General features: G+C 44.4%; 1 protein-coding gene across 6 annotated transcripts in view; it reads right to left on the reverse strand.

Moving 5' to 3' along the window:
- Positions 1-16,168, reverse strand: part of LOC138755852 (transcription initiation factor TFIID subunit 4-like) — a 161,503-nt gene that overhangs the window by 126,207 nt on the left and 19,128 nt on the right. For 5 of the 6 annotated variants that reach the window (XR_011352589.1, XM_069922577.1, XM_069922574.1 and 2 more), the window contains exons 3-6: positions 15,546-15,662; positions 9,333-9,446; positions 5,875-5,997; positions 3,953-4,042 (exon numbers count right to left, since the gene is read on the reverse strand). Coding sequence is in view for 5 of the 6 variants with exons in the window: in XM_069922577.1 (XP_069778678.1) it covers positions 3,953-4,042; positions 5,875-5,997; positions 9,333-9,446; positions 15,546-15,662 (444 nt within the window). In the remaining variant the exon portion in view is untranslated. The remainder of the gene's footprint in view (positions 1-3,952; positions 4,043-5,874; positions 5,998-9,332; positions 9,447-15,545; positions 15,663-16,168) is intronic. The other variant, XM_069922576.1, reaches the window with a different exon arrangement.

Below are 16,168 nucleotides of genomic sequence, written 5' to 3' on the forward strand. Positions count from 1 at the left end.
TAAGTATAGGATAGCGAAGCGGAGTGCAAAGTTCGAGGATTGGGAAACCTTCAAAGAGCATCAGGGGGTAATTAAGAAAGTCATAAGAGAGGGGAAAATGAAGTACGAGAGGAAATTAGCAAATAATATAATGGAGGATAGCAAAAGCTTTTTTAAATATGTGAAGAGGAAGAAATTGGTTCGGTCTAAAATTGGTCCATTAAGAATGGAAAAGGGTGAAATTATTACCGGAAACAAGGAGATGGCTGAGGAATTTAACAAATACTTTGCAATTGTCTTCACCAAGGAGGATATAGGTTATGGTCAGTTAGGGGGTAGTGGTCATGATGTATCAAGAGACTTGGGGAACTTTCTTGGGGAAGTAGGGGATCTAATGGATATCCGGATCCAGAAACAGGAGGTTGTGAGTAAATTGTTGGGACTGAGGGCTGATAAAACCCCAGGGCCTGATGGGCTGCATCCCAGGGTGCTTAAAGAAGTTGCTATGGAAATTGTGGAGGCACTGGTCAACATTTTCCAAAGTTCCATAGATTCGGGGGAGGTCCCTGAGGATTGGAGAGTGGCTGATGTGGTGCCGATTTTTAAGAAGGGAGGGAGGAAGAAAACGGGAAATTATAGACCGGTCAGCCTGACGTCAGTGGTGGGGAAGATATTGGAATCTATCATAAAAGGAGTAATAGCAGAACACTTAGGCAGAAATAATCGTATAAGGGCTAGTCGGCATGGATTCCTTAAGGGTAAGTCATGCTTGACTAACCTTCTGGAATTTTTCGAGGATGTGACAAAGAGGGTGGACTTGGGAGAGCCAGTGGATGTGGTGTATTTGGACTTCCAGAAGGCCTTTGATAAGGTACCGCATGGGAGACTAGTGGGCAAGATCAGGGAGCATGGTATTGGAGGTAAGGTGCTGACATGGATAGGAAATTGGTTAAGAAATAGGAAACAAAGGGTTGGAGTAAGCCGGTCCTTTTCAGGATGGCAGGATGTGACGAGTGGAGTGTCGCAGGGATCGGTATTGGGTCCTCAGTTGTTTGTAATTTATGTAAATGATTTGGATGAAGGGATTATTAATAACGAGCAAATTTGCAGATGACACGAAACTGGGTGGCAGTGTGGGGTGTGAGGAGGATGTCAGGAAAATGCAGAGGGACTTGGACAGGTTGGGGGAGTGGGCTGCTTAATGGAAGATGATGTTCAATGTGAGCAAATGTGAGGTTATCCATTTTGGGGGCAATAATAGGAAAGCTGAGTATTATTTAAATGGAGACAAGCTAGGGAGTGGGGAGGAGCAAATGGATCTGGGTGTACTTGTTCACCGGTCACTGAAGACTTGCATGCAGGTTCAGAAAGCTGTGAAGAAGGCAAATGGCATGTTGGCTTTCATAAAGAGGGGATTGGAGTATAGGAACAGAGACGCCCTTCTGCAGTTGTACAGGGCCCTGGTGAGACCCCACCTGGAGTATTGCGTCCAGTTCTGGTCTCCAATTTTGAGGAAGGACATACTAGCTATAGAGGGTGTGCAGCGCAGATTTACAAGGTTAGTTCCAGGGATGGCAGGGTTGACATATGCTGAAAGGCTAGAAAAACTGGACTTGTATCCGATGGAGTTTAGAAGGATGAGGGGGGACATGATTGAGGTATACAAAATCATCAGGGGGATAGACAAGGTGAAGTCGGATTACTTGTTCCCTATGATGGGGGAGACGAGGACTAGAGGGCATAGTTTAAGAATACAGAGTAGGCCCTTTAGGACGGAGATGAGAAAACATTTTTCTACCCAGAGAAGTGTGAATCTGTGGAATGCTCTGCCACAGAGGGTGGTAGAGGCGGATTCGCTGATTATGTTCAAAAGAGAGTTAGATAAGACTCTAGTGGGCAAAGGAGTTAAGGGTTATGGGGATAAGGCTGGAAAGGGGTACTGATAGTAGTGATCAGCCATGATCTGTAAAATGGCGGTGCTGGCTCGATGGGCCGAAGGGCCTACTCCAGCTCCTATTGTCTATTATCTTCAGCTATATTTAATACACAAATGCTAGACATTTATATAAACCTACTTTTCATAATTTCATCATCACATTTACTCCATTCAATTGCTGAATTTGCACAAAGCACCAGAATCAACTCATCTCGATTTCCACATCACCCAGTATTTTATATAAACCGGTGCTTACTGCGATTATAATTACAGAACTAGATTTCTATCAATTGTTCTCAGTAGATGCAATCACTGCTCACCATTGGTACTGAACTTGCATGAAGCACAATTGAGGGGTGGAAATTATCATTTTAAATGGAAAGAATGGAAAATCCGGGAGGCTTCTTCCAAAATCGAGCTGTTAATCAAAGGCTCAAAACAGAAATTTTATGATTTGCCGCATATCTTTCAAAAATGCATTAAATGTACCAAGTGTGACAGAGTATATAGATACGTTTTGGAGAGATAAATTGGGAAAGGTTTGTTAGTGTAGGTCACCTACAAACACTTTAAAACAGATCTTATTTGAAATAGTGGAGCTCTGCTAATGCTACACATGTTGGCTTCTCACATTTTTGCAAGAACTTTGAAGAGTGCTCAAGAGACTTCACTAATGGATTGTTGTTTACCAAAGGCAACAGATGAAAGAGCAGGCTGGAGCTGCTGCTGTCTGGAGGAGAGCTTGCTGTTGTAAGAGGGTCATGTAATTTTGGAAGCAGAGAGAGTAAAACAGGCTTTCTCTCAGTGTGTGAGAGAGAGAGAGAGAGAGAGAGAGAGAGAGAGAGAGAGAGAGAGAGAGAGAGAGAGAGAGAGAGAGAGAGAGAGAGAGAGAGATCACTTGTACAGTGTTACAGCCAGCAAGAGCAGCTGAGACTGAAACAGGACAAGCTGGCAAGAAGCCCCAGTTTGGAAGATGGCCTAGTCAAAGCCCTTGTGGTTCATATAAGAAGAGAGGACTGGGTGTCTAATGTAAAACAAAAAGAAACTCTGTGGTGACCTGAAAGAAAGAGGTTATCATCTGGAGATCCCTGTTGGGACTAGTTTTGTCAGCAAGACACTGGAGTGGCTGATGGAAGTACATCAGTTGTAGATTCCTGGAATAACAAATCTCTTTCTGAAAACCAACAAGAACCTTCCTGAGCGGTAACCATTTACCTTTCAAGCACCAAAGCCTGGGTGAACTTTATAAATGTCAAATTCTATGCACAGCATAAGAATTGCCTGCAACCAGTGAACTTGGAAGAATGAGAAGTGAGACTGGAATGTGAACCAAAGAACTTTTCTGAACACATACACATTACACACATGTGCACTTAGAATTAGAAGGGGGTTAAGTCAGGTTAAGTAAGTCAATAGAGTTAAGTTGAAGTGTAATTCTATTTTCATGTTTAAAGATAAATAAAAGCAACTTTTGTTTAAGTAACCATTTGTCTTGGTGAATATTTATTGCTGCTGGGTTTTGGAGTCCTCTGGACTCATAACGCAAGATACAGCAAGAAGTTTTGTTTTATGTGCTATTCAAAGTGAATTCAAGAGTCAATAATGTTCCATGGTAAAATTGTGCAAGGTACAGAGAAATTTACAATTAAAAATTAACAAAACCATACAAGGGTAATAGTTTTTTTTTTGCCAGTGTGAGATTCATCCAAGGTTCATGCTTAAGGCTTGATGAAGGTGAAAAACCACAATAGTGGCAGAAATGGAACAAAATAAACCCTCAAGGTCAATGCCATTTCATGAAAGAAAAGGATTCTGCTCTAGTTGTCCAATCCGTGGAGATCTCGCTTCAAGTGTCACGCATCTATCAGGAATTGGGTGACCAATCTTCATAAGGCACCAGCCTTTTTAGTAGCATACTGAACAGAAACATTGAATAAGATTTCCCTCAAGCCATTCTCTAAAGTTGCACTGCATACGTGAAAGTACAAGTCTTTGAATACACCAGTGATCACAGCAAGGGGTCATGCAGTGGTTTACCTTGAGAAAAGGCACAAGGTAAGGCTGTGGGGAAGACTTGAGCTCTTGGTACAGCTGGCTTGTGAATTCCTCCACTTCCAATTTCCCATCCTAAAGGAAAACACAACATTTCAAAGCTACAATCGCAGGCCATTGTTAATTAAAACAAAAATCAATCACACAAAGTTCGTTAAAGCCAGAGTCCAGGCAAGAACAGCACTGCTTATGCAGCTCCTGACACTAAAGATCAAAAATCTCATATTCTATTAGTCTTGAAATGAATGCAAGAGCAGGGATGTGATGAGATTACTTTATAAGGCACTGGCGAGTTCTCATTTGGGGTACTGTGAACAGTTTTTGGGCTCCTCATTTATGAAAGGATGAGCTGACGTTGGAGAGGGTTCAGAGGAGGTTCACAAGGATGATTTAGGAATGAAAGGGTTATCACACAAGGAGCAGCTGTTTGACAGCACCTGTTCTCACTGGAATTTAGGAAAATAAGAGGGGGGGGGGTGGATCTCATTGAAACTTTTTGAATGTTGAAAAGTGTGGAGAGTGTAGAAAGCTTGTTTCCCATGATGAGAGTCTAGGCAAGAGGGCACAACTTCAGGATTGAAGGGCACCTGCTGAGAACAGAGATGCTGAGGAATTTCTGGAACTTGTTGCCCCAGGCAGTTGTAGAGGCCGGGTCATTGGGTGTATTTAAGGCAGAGACTGGTAGATTTTTGATTAGCCAGGGCATTAAATGTTATGGGAAGAAGGCCGGGCAGTAGGGCTGAGTGAGGAAATGGATCAACTTAAGGTTGAAACTCATCAGGTACTCAGTGATGAGTTTCTGCCTCCATTTTCTCAGGGAAATGTCCCAGACCCCTGCAGCCAATTCTGTTCTTCAACTCTTCTTCATCCAATTACTTCAAATCTATCACGCTCAAATTTTGATATTGATGTAATAGTTACACAGTCATCCTGTTAGCCTTCATAAATCAAACTATTGAGCACAGGAGTTGGGATGCAATGGTAAAGTTGAATAATACATAAGTAGGCCAAATTTGGAGTATTGTGTGCCTCTTTGGTTACCTAGCTACAAGAAAGATATCAATAAGATTAAAAAAATGCAGAGAATGTCGCCAGGACTTCAGGAAATGAGTTACAGGGAAAGGTTAAACAGGTTAGGACTTTATTCCCTGGAGCGTAGAAGAATGAGGGGAGATTTGATAGAAGGATTTAAAATTATGAGGACAGACAAAAATAAATGTTGGTAGGGCAGTGGTTCTCAACCTTCTTTCCACTCACATCCCACTTTAAGTATTCCCTATGCCATTGGTGCTCTGTGATTAGTAAGGGATTGCTTAAGGTGGGATGTGGTGGAAAGAAAAAGTTTGAAAACCACTGTTTTAATCGTCCCTCATTGACTCATTAGGTGCATAGTTTCATAACTCCAAAGGAAATGGGCCAATAACAATTTTTGTTAAGCAAAATATTTCAGTAACAATTGGATCTAGAGCAGTGATTCTCAACCTTTCCTTCCCGCCCACATCCCACCTTAAGCAATCCCTTACTAATCACAGAGCACTGATGACATGGGGATTACTTAAAGTGGGAAGTGAGTGGAAAGAAAAAGGTTGAGGACCACTAAGGTAGGCTTTTTCCACTGAGGGTAGGTGAGATACAAACCAGAGGACATGTGTTAAGGGTGAAAGGGGAAAAATAAAAAAATATAGGGGGGAACATGAAGGAAAATTTCTTCACACAGAGAGTGGTGGGAGTGCAGAATGAGCGTCCAGCTGAACTAGTGAATGTGGGCTCAATTTTAACATTCAAGAAGAATTTGGAGAGGTACATGGATGGGAAGGGTAGGGATGGCTAAGGAATGGGTGCAGATCAGGAATGGTTCTCTAGTTAAAAGCATTGGAAGTATACTGTTTAAGGCAATCCAGTCTCACCAGTAGCTTTTGCACTAATGTTTTCACGTTGTTGGACATCTGCCCTGACTGGGATCCACCAGAAGCCAGTTTGATTAACGTTGCAAGAAAGTTCTTGCATTTCTTCACATTTTCCAAAGTTTCCTGCAAAAACAGAATTATAAGGAATGTGAGCACAAGGAAAGAAAGACACCTGCAAAACAATCAGTCTTATTGTATTCAGTTCCAGTCACCTCATTAGGATGTAGATGCTATGAGCGCAGTAGCAATTTTCTGCACCCTTTCCAGCATATTAAGACCATAACAGAATAAGCCACAGAAGCAGAAATAGGCTAGTCAGCCCATCTAGTCTGCCCTACCATTCAATGAGCTGATCCATTTTCACTACTCAGCCAACTTTCTCCCTTAACCTCTGATGCCCTAGCTATTCAAGTACCTATCGATCTCTCCCTTAAATACATCCAAAGACTTGGCCTCCACAACTGCCTGTGGCAACAAATTTCACAGATCACCACCCTCTGGATGAAGAAATTCCTCCGCATTTCTGTTCTAAGTGGAGACCTTTCAATCCTTAAGTTGTATCCTCGTTTTTTCAGATTTATTGTCAGAGTACATACATGTCATCACATACTCTTTTTTCCTGTGGGTGCAGCAGAATTACCTCTTATTGGTAATAAAAACACTGTAAACATAGTACATATGTACACAAATAAATAAATGTGAACAGATAAAGAAATGTAAACAAACTGACTGTGCAATACAGAGAAAATAATAAATAAAATCGATAAAGTGGACAGTACAAGTCCTTAAGTGAGTCCCTGATTAAGTTTGTCATTGAGGAGTCTGATGGTGGAGGGGGAGTAGCTGTTCCTGAACCTGCTGGGTGCGAGTCTGTGGCATCGATACCTTTTTTCTGATGGCAGCAGCGAGAATAGAGCATGTGCTGGGTGGTGTGGATCCTTGATGATCGCTGCTGCTCTCTGACAGCAGTGTTCCCTTTAGGGTGGGGAAGGTTTTGTCTGTGATGTTCTGGGCTGTGTCCACTACTTTTTGGAGGGCTTTACACTCAGGGGTATTGGTGTCCCCATAGCAGACCGTGATGCAGCCGGTCAGAACACTATCCACCACACCTCGGTAGAAATTTGCCCGGGTTTCTGGTGTCCTACCATACCTCCACAAACTCCCAAGGAAGTAGAGATTCTTTCCTCACAATGTCATTAATAATGCCCACAATAATGTGTGCAATGCGACTAACAACTTTGACCAGCTGTAACACATCCCTACTCTTGCACTCAGCGCTCTGACAAATGAAGGCAGATGCACCATACACCTTCATGACCCTATCGACTTGGGTCATCAGTTTCAGCAAACCGAGGGAAAATCGAATTCAAAAGAACATTAAGAGTGTCAAGATAGAAAGGTTCAAGAATATGTATTTCATGCTGATTGTCCTTGATTGAGCCATGAATTTAAGATGACGACGTTGCTGGAGCAGTGGTGATTAGCCGGAAGAGCAGAGACACATGGCTACTGCAAAAGGTTCAACCACCCGGTCCTAATGCCGACAACTCGGTAAGGCATAACATGGCCTGTTAAAGGAGCCAGGTGTTTTTAATTATAATTCAGCAACTGACAGGTCTGTGCCCAAAATGGCAGCACCTGCGTTCGGCTGCGGCCTTGAGGGGTTTTAGAATCTAGGGAGCAATGGATTCCAAAAACCCACCCCGCGAGAAGGAGACGCAGAGGTGACGACCCTACAGCATGGGGTTAACTCGATGGCGGACCAGTGGCTGAGGGACCCACACAGACTGTGGCAACTTCCGGTCGGGGGAACCGCACGGGCTGCAGGAGAGTGGCTCGTGGGAACCAGGTATCAGAGCCGGGATTCAAGAGGGCGCTGGGGGCAAGAGAGTCCCTGAAGGGCCTCAGGCAGTGAAGGCTTCCTGATCTCATCGGAGGTTTGGATCTGGAGCTTGGTTGCTGATGGATCGAATAGGAGTCTGTGCGGCTGCAAGAACACTGGAGGCGAATCGACGGGCACTCAGTGTCTCTGAAGAGACTCTCTTTTGCACCTCTTTCTCTCTTACTGTAAGAGGTTCCGGAAACTGCTCATGGCAACTCATTGTCTGCCTTATGGCAGGAAGAAGGCAATTTTGTGTGATTACATATTCTGTCATATTACATGACAAAGGAATCTTGAACTCCTGAACCTTTAAATGTATATTATCAGCTAGAAGCATAATATAGCTTACATTTGACAGGGTTGAGAAATCAATGCCCCCAGTGTCTCATACCAGCTTTCTACGGATGCACCACAGAAAGTATCAAAGCTAGATGCATCACAGTCACAGCTCTGGGCAGGAAAGGCTCTGCCCAAGATCGTAAGGAACCAGAGGGTGGTGGAGAGAGCTCAGGCCATCACACAAACAAACCTCCCTTGCCATCGACTCCACTCTACTTCCTGTCTCAAGAAAGTTGCCAATATGTTAAAGAACCTATCCCAACCCAGTCACACACTCTTTACCCTCCCCAACCATCCGTCAAGCAGAAGATGTGCAAATCAGAAGGTTCATTTTCAAGCTCAAAGGCAGTACCTTTCCTGCTGTGAGACACTTGAATGGACGTCTTATTGCCAATAGTTAATTCCCTTGAACGGTTTTAACAGTGGTTTCCTCCATTCCATACCCAGCACTTACCTATTGTAACATTACACTGTGCACTATTGTTTTATACCTGTTGCATGAGGATGGACTGCCATGACTGGATCGCATATAACAAAAAAGATTTCCCACTGGATTTCAGGAAACATGACAATGAACAACAGAAGTAATTCAAACCCTACTGTTCCCACTTTCTTCCCAAATTAGAGGGATATTAGCGAGTGGAGGGTAAGGTAGGGAAACAAAGACAGGTTTCTCACTTTGCATCCCAGATTCAGAAATTTGGGGGCCGACTTTGATCAGCTCAAGTGGATGTTCAAGGTTGAAACAAGGTCAAGGAGAGCTTTTTTTTTGCAGAATCGTGGCAAGTAGAAGAAAACAATTGGAGAACTTTACAATGACAATGGCCTGGTTTTGTTAACTAATGCATCCACTGTGAATGTCGGATAGACCCAGCCATTCTCAACTGGGGCCCTACGCCACCCCCACCCCCATTCCCCACCCCCATTCCCCACCCCCCTCCTCACACTTAAGTAAAAGCCTTGTTTTCTTTTCAATTCGCATAACAATTAATTTTTTTAATGTAGTTGGTAGAAGAGAAGTACAGAAGAAACCAAAACTTCCATGGGAAGGGGGGCCCATAAACTCTGAGTAGAGTTCGAAGGGGACCATAGCCAATAAAAGGCTGAGAGGCTGGTTGGACAATGTGACACCCTTTACGAAAGGCAATGGGCAACATTGAAATGGGAGGAGACCCAGACTGTCATGCCATCACCATCACCAGTGCCCACTCCCGATTAATCAACACAAGAAGCTTACTGGTGAAACACTGGTCTGCAGAACTTGTGCAGGATCTGAACTTCCAGGTGTTGACTGGTTCAGAGTGACAGCTGATAGGGATTTTGCTGCAACGACTCCACTCAAGGGCTGTGACTTAATAACATGAGAAAGGAACAATTACAAGCGGATACAATTGCTTAGCCATGTAATTAATGCTTTTCATTAAAATTTCCTCAATGACCACGAGTTTATACACTTTTTCTTTTTTTTTTTTTTTTTACACGCAGTAAAATAAAACAATGATTTCCAAGGTTTTGAGTGTTGAAATGGTACAGACATTTATCGCGCGTTCAAATGGCCTTGAAAACGTTAATGGTGAACTGCCTGGAGTTGAGTAGGTAAGTCTGCAGTCTCTGGGGTTGTAGTGGAACACAAGCAGACTCGAAGGGAACGAGCTTCCCATTCTTGGTGGATGCCTCCCCAAACCATGGCAGTACTTGTGGTGAAGCTCTTTCCAACTGCGAAGGCTTAATCTTTCACATTTGTTATATTTTCCCGTCTCATTACATAGTGACGTCATTTTAATTTATATTATTGTAGTTGGTGTGCCTTGCATACTTGTGTGGCAGCAGCGATCGAGAATTTTGGAGGATCTGCACATTGGGAGCTTATGGTCAAAGACACAAGAACAATCATGTCCACAGAGTTTATATCCCAGAATTTAGACTCAGCATTGAAGGAGAGTTGATAGGTTTCCAAGTCAGGATGGTGTAGAACTTTTTAATTTTAACTTAAGACATACAGCACAGTAACAGGCCCTTCCAGCACATGCTACCCAATTACCCCATTCACCTCAAGCACCATAGGTTTGAAGGAAACCGGAGCAGACATGGGGAGAGCGTAGAAACTTCTTGCAGACAGCGCTGGATTCTAATCTGGGTTGCTGGTGCTTGAATAGTATTGCACTGTCTATCTTAGAATCGTCACTGTATAAAATGAAGCCATCAAGTCCATGTTGCTCAAAGTGAGAAATTCTGTTCTGCTGGTCCCATTTCTCCCACAGCTTCGTCTCCCGATTTTTGTGCCACATTCCTCTTACAAAAGCCACATTTAGTTCTGTGCACAGGTAGCAAACTATGAACTATAAAGTAAAACATTTTCAGATTCTCCCTTGTATCTGTTACCCAAAATGTCATCCCAGCCCTTGAATCATTCATTACAGGGATTTATTTCTCCCTCTTTATCCTGCAAACCTCTTCAATCTTTGCTCCAACCAAGACGTCCTCAGCTTTTCCCTTACAGCCAAGATCCGCCCCTCTTTAAACCATTCGTGTAAACCTAATCCAGGACCTTCACATCCCACCCTAAGCAATCCCTTACTAATCACAGATGAATCTTTGGCTTGGCTTCGCGGACGAAGATTTATGGAGGGGTAATGTCCACGTCAGCTGCAGGCTCGTTTGTGGCTGACAAGTCCGATGAGGGACAGGCAGACACGGTTGCAGCGGTTGCAAGGGAAAATTGGTGGGTTGGGGTTGGGTGTTGGGTTTTTCCTCCTTTGCCTTTTGTCAGTGAGGTGGGCTCTGCGGTCTTCTTCAAAGGAGGTTGCTGCCCGCCAAACTGTGAGGCGCCAAGATGCACGGTTTGAGGCGAGATCAGCCCACTGGCGGTGGTCAATGTGGCAGGCACCAAGAGATTTCTTTAAGCAGTCCTTGTACCTCTTCTTTGGTGCACCTCTGTCAAGGTGGCCAGTGGAGAGCTCGCCATATAACACGATCTTGGGAAGGCGATGGTCCTCCATTCTGGAGACGTGACCTACCCAGCGCAGTTGGATCTTCAGCAGCGATGCTGTTGGCCTCTGCCATCTCGAGTACTTCGATGTTGGTGATGAAGTCGCTCCAATGAATGTTGAGGATGGAGCGGAGACAACGCTGGTGGAAGCGTTCTAGGAGCCGCAGGTGATGCCGGTAGAGGACCCGTGATTCGGAGCCGAACAGGAGTGTGGGTATTACAACGGCTCTGTATACGCTAATCTTTGTGAGGTTTTTCAGTTGGTTGTTTTTCCAGACTCTTTTGTGTAGTCTTCTAAAGGCGCTATTTGCCTTGGCAAGTCTGTTGTCTATCTCGTTGTCGATCCTTGCATCCGATGAAATGGTGCAGCCGAAATAGGTAAACTGGTTGACCGTTTTGAGTTTTGTGTGCCCGATGGAGATGTGGGGGGGCTGGAAGTCATGGTGGGGAGCTGGCTGATGGAGGACCTCAGTTTTCTTCAGGCTGACTTCCAGGCCAAACATTTTGGCAGTTTCCGCCAAACAGGACGTCAAGCGCTGAAGAGCTGGCTCTGAATGGGCAACTAAAGCGGCATCGTCTGCAAAGAGTAGTTCACGGACAAGTTTCTCTTGTGTCTTGGTGTGAGCTTGCAGGCGCCTCAGATTGAAGAGACTGCCATCCGTGCGGTACCGGATGTGAACAGCGTCTTCATTTTTGAGGTCTTTCATGGCTTGTTTCAGCATCATACTGAAGAAGATTGAAAAGAGGGTTGGTGCGAGAACGCAGCCTTGCTTCACGCCATTGTTTATGGAGAAAGGTTCAGAGAGCTCATTGCTGTATCTGACCCGACTTTGTTGGTTTTCGTGCAGTTGGATAACCATGTTGAGGAACTTTGGGGGGCATCCGATGCGCTCTAGTATTTGCCAAAGCCCTTTCCTGCTCACGGTGTCGAAGGCTTTGGTGAGGTCAACAAAGGTGATGTAGAGTCTTTTGTTTTGTTCTCTGCACTTTTCTTGGAGCTGTCTGAGGACAAAGACCATGTCAGTAGTTCCTCTGTTTGCACTGTGATTCTGGGAGAACATTCTCGGCGACACTAGGTATTATTCTATTTAGGAGAATCCTAGCGAAGATTTTGCCTGCAATGGAGAGCAGCGTGATTCCCCTGTAGTTTGAGCAGTCTGATTTCTCGCCTTTGTTTTTGTACAGGGTGATGATGATGGCATCACGAAGGTCCTGAGGCAGCTTTCCTTGGTCCCAACAAAGCTTGAAAAACTCATGCAGTTTGACATGCAGAGTTTTGCCGCCAGCCTTCCAGACCTCTGGGGGGATTCCATCCATACCTGCTGCTTTGCCACTTTTCAGTTGTTCAATTGCCTTATATGTCTCTTCCCGGGTGAGGACCTCATCCATTTCTAGCCTTAGGGGCTGTTGAGGGAGCTGGAGCAGGGCAGATTCTTGGACTGAACGGTTGGCACTGAAAAGAGATTGGAAGTGTTCTGACCATCGGTTGAGGATGGAGATCTTGTTGCTGAGGAGGACTTTGCCGTCTGAGCTGCGCAGCGGGCTTTGGACCTGGGGTGAGGGGCCGTACACAGCATTTCTTCTTTGGCTTGGCTTCGCAGACGAAGATTTATGGAGCCTCGTAAAAACCCCTGAAGTCGCCAATGTCTGCGCTGAGCTGGGTTCGTTTGGCGAGGCTAGTCCACCACTCATTTTGGATCTCCCGGAGTTTGCGCTGAAGATGGCTGCATGCACAACGGAAGGCTTGTTTCTTCTCTGGCCAGGACGGCTTTGCAAGGTGAGCCTGGTGGGCAGCTCGCTTCTTTGCCAGCAGCTCCTGGATTCACAGATTCACAGATGAATAGGGATTACTTAAAGTGGTAATTGAATGGAAAGAAGGTTGAGAACCAATGGCCTACCAACATTTACTCTTGTCTATCCCCCTCGAGTGTGGATTAATTAAATTTAGACATATAGCACAGCAACAAGTCTTCCAGCCCACCAAGTTACAGTAAAAAAAAAACCCCAGTAACCAGTACCTATAGGGATTGGTAGATGCCCGAGAAGTGAATACTCCGGTTGCTTGAGATTGTGTTTTGTGTGATTGGCGAAATAATTGCTGGGGGACAGCAATTTAAACTCCTGGTTATTTTTACCCATTTATTTTCTGTAATTTTTATTTTGCCAGTTGCTTGAATTGTGGATAATGGGGATTTTATTGTATACCAGTGGTTTTCAACCTTTTTCTTTCCACTCACAGACCACCTTAAATAATTCCAATGCCATAGATGCTCTGTGATTAGTAAGGGGTTGGTTAAGGTGGGATGTGGGTGGGAAGGGAAGGTTGAGAATCACTGCTCTGGACCCAATTGTTACTGAATTTTGCTTGAGAAAAATTGTCATTGGCCCATTTCTTTTGGAGTTATGAAACCGTGCACATAACAAGTCAATGAGGGACGATTAAAACCTTTTCTTTCCACTCACATCCTACCTTACGCAATCCCTTACTAATCACAGAGCACCGATGGCATAGGGATTATTTAAAGTGGGATGTGAGTGGAAAGAAAAAGGTCGAGACCCACTGCTGTGCACCAATTAACTGACAACCCCTGTCCGTTTTTGAAGGGTGGGAGGAAATCCACTCAGGCATGAGGAGAACGCAAAAACTCCTTACAGACAGTGCCAGATCTCAACCCAGATCGCTGGTGCTGTAATAGTATTACAATGAGCAGTACTCCAGCTGTAGCCATACCAATGGCCTGCTCATTTGTAACAACTTCCCTTGATACGTTCTCTCTGCTGCCAACCTACGAATCCCAGAGACTTGAATGCTCGACTAACTGCTCGCTCATCACACATTGCCACCTGCTGACAGCATTTAAGTAGTGCCTAAATGAGCACATGAATTGCCTCAGTAGAGCAGGCTATGGACCAAGAGCTATTAGGATTAATATGGAAGGATGCTCACTGGTTAACATGAACACTGGGCCAAATGGTCTGCTTCCATGTGTAACAATATTAATATTTGGGGAGATTTTATAAGATTTAGAGTAGGTCACATTACATACACGTGCACTTAGAATTAAAAGGGGGTAATTTGGGTTAGTATAGAGTATAATAAGAATAGAGTTAAGTTAAAGTTTGATTCTAGTTTCATGTTTGAAGTTGATTAAAAATAACTTTTGTTTTGAAAGCCACTTGTCTTGATGAATCTCTATTGCTGCTGGGTTTTGGGGTCCCTAGGGCTCGTAACACATGCTATACAATTTTATGACTGGGATTTAATTTAAGGATTTCCTCTCATGTTCACAGGACCCTACATTTTTGCACACCCTTCAGGAAAGTAGCATTCAGCTTTTATGTTCTCATGTCCTCACCGGACACCTTCACTTGCCTGAATCCAATCCATCTGTAAAAAAATAAAGAAATACTGGAGAAACTCAGCAGGTCTCGCAGAACCATAGGAGATAGATATATTACCGATGTTTCGGGCCTGAGCCCTTCTTCAAGGTGTGAGCAAAAAGCAAGCAGTTAAAGACTGGAGATTTAGGAGGAAATATATGGGAAGGGGAGGAGTCCAGACCAATAGACTAAAGGTGTTAATTGGATGACAGAGGAATTGATTTTCACTGTGAAATGAGGAGAGAGATGGATAGAACAGAGGGAAGGAGATAGGGAAGAAGGTGGGGGGATAAGCAAAAAGCAGACAGGCAACTTAATTAAAGATGAGAGAAGGGGGAAGAATGGGAGGGGGCAGAGTCCAGACCAATAGAAGTAACATATCTTTACCTCCTATGGATGCTGTGAAACCAGCTGAGTTCATCCAGCATTTTGCTGTGTGTTTAATGACAATCTCAGCATCTGTGTTTCACTCCAGCAGAGGGAGAGTCGAAGACTAGAGGGCACAGCCTCAGAATAAAGGGCGGCATGGTTAGTGCGGTGCTATTAGAGGGTCAGCGATCCAGGTTCAAATCCACCACTGTCTAGAAGAAATTTCCATGTTCTCCCTGTGTCCTGCACGGGCTTTCCCTGAAAGACTCCACCACTCCTGCCTGAACATAACACTGTGGCGGGCAAGGATTTTGGAGAGAAATTGGATGTCAAACCCATAAAACCAAGGAGCCAAAATAACAAAGGAGCCAAAATAGGACATCCAGCCCATCCATCATTCAGCCATGATCATAAACCCATAATGGTCCACCTCAAGACAAAGGAAATCCCCTGGCAAAGGAACAAGTCAATAATTTAAGTACTACCAATTGCCAAAATAACAGAGCAGAAGGAGAATTTGGAATTTTATTCATTTTATAGGAAGTGATTGACATCATATATTAGTCAACTTTACAGCACAGAAATAGTCCTTTCAGCCCATCATGTCGTACTAACCTTTTTGCCCATCTTCACTAATCCCACTTGCATGATTCCACAGCCCTATTGAAATGCTTAATTGTAAATACTCTTTAGAAAGTACCTTTCTCTCACCTGCACTAAAGTGATCCGCTGTGGTAGAGCGTTAGTCCGGATTGGGGCTTGCAATCGGTTCATCTGTTGGACACCAGGTGTCTTCACCTGGTCGGCGACTACCTGCGGTCTGGTGGTCTGGCGAAAGATTCAAGCATGCACAAAGCATTAAAATAGTCAACAGGCAGCAGTTCTAGATGTAAAAACACACAGTAAATTGTGGAAGAACTCAGCCGGTCTCGCAGCATCTATAGGAGGTAAAGATATATTACCAGCATATCGGGCCTGAGCCCTTCTTCAAGTTATAAGCAAAGTGTGGCACAGTTGGCGTAGCAGTTAGCGCAACACTATTACAGCGCCAGCGATCAGGACCAGGGTTCAAATCCCACACTATCTGTAAGGAGTTTGTACATTCTCCCCATGTCTGCATGGGCTTCTTCCAGGGGAACCAGTTTCCTCCCACATACCAGGCAGGGATTGTAGGTCAATTGGGTGTAATTAGGCGGACTGGCTCGAGGGCCAAAAGGGCCTTTTACCATGCTGTACGCCTAAATGTCTAAAGAGCAGACAGGAGCCTGAATAAAGACTGGGAGATAAAGGGGGAGAGTGGATGCTTTGCGGACACGAGGTCCTCGGTTCAATAC

Source organism: Narcine bancroftii, chromosome 2, assembly GCF_036971445.1.
Source record: "Narcine bancroftii isolate sNarBan1 chromosome 2, sNarBan1.hap1, whole genome shotgun sequence".
Lineage (NCBI taxonomy): Eukaryota > Metazoa > Chordata > Chondrichthyes > Torpediniformes > Narcinidae > Narcine > Narcine bancroftii.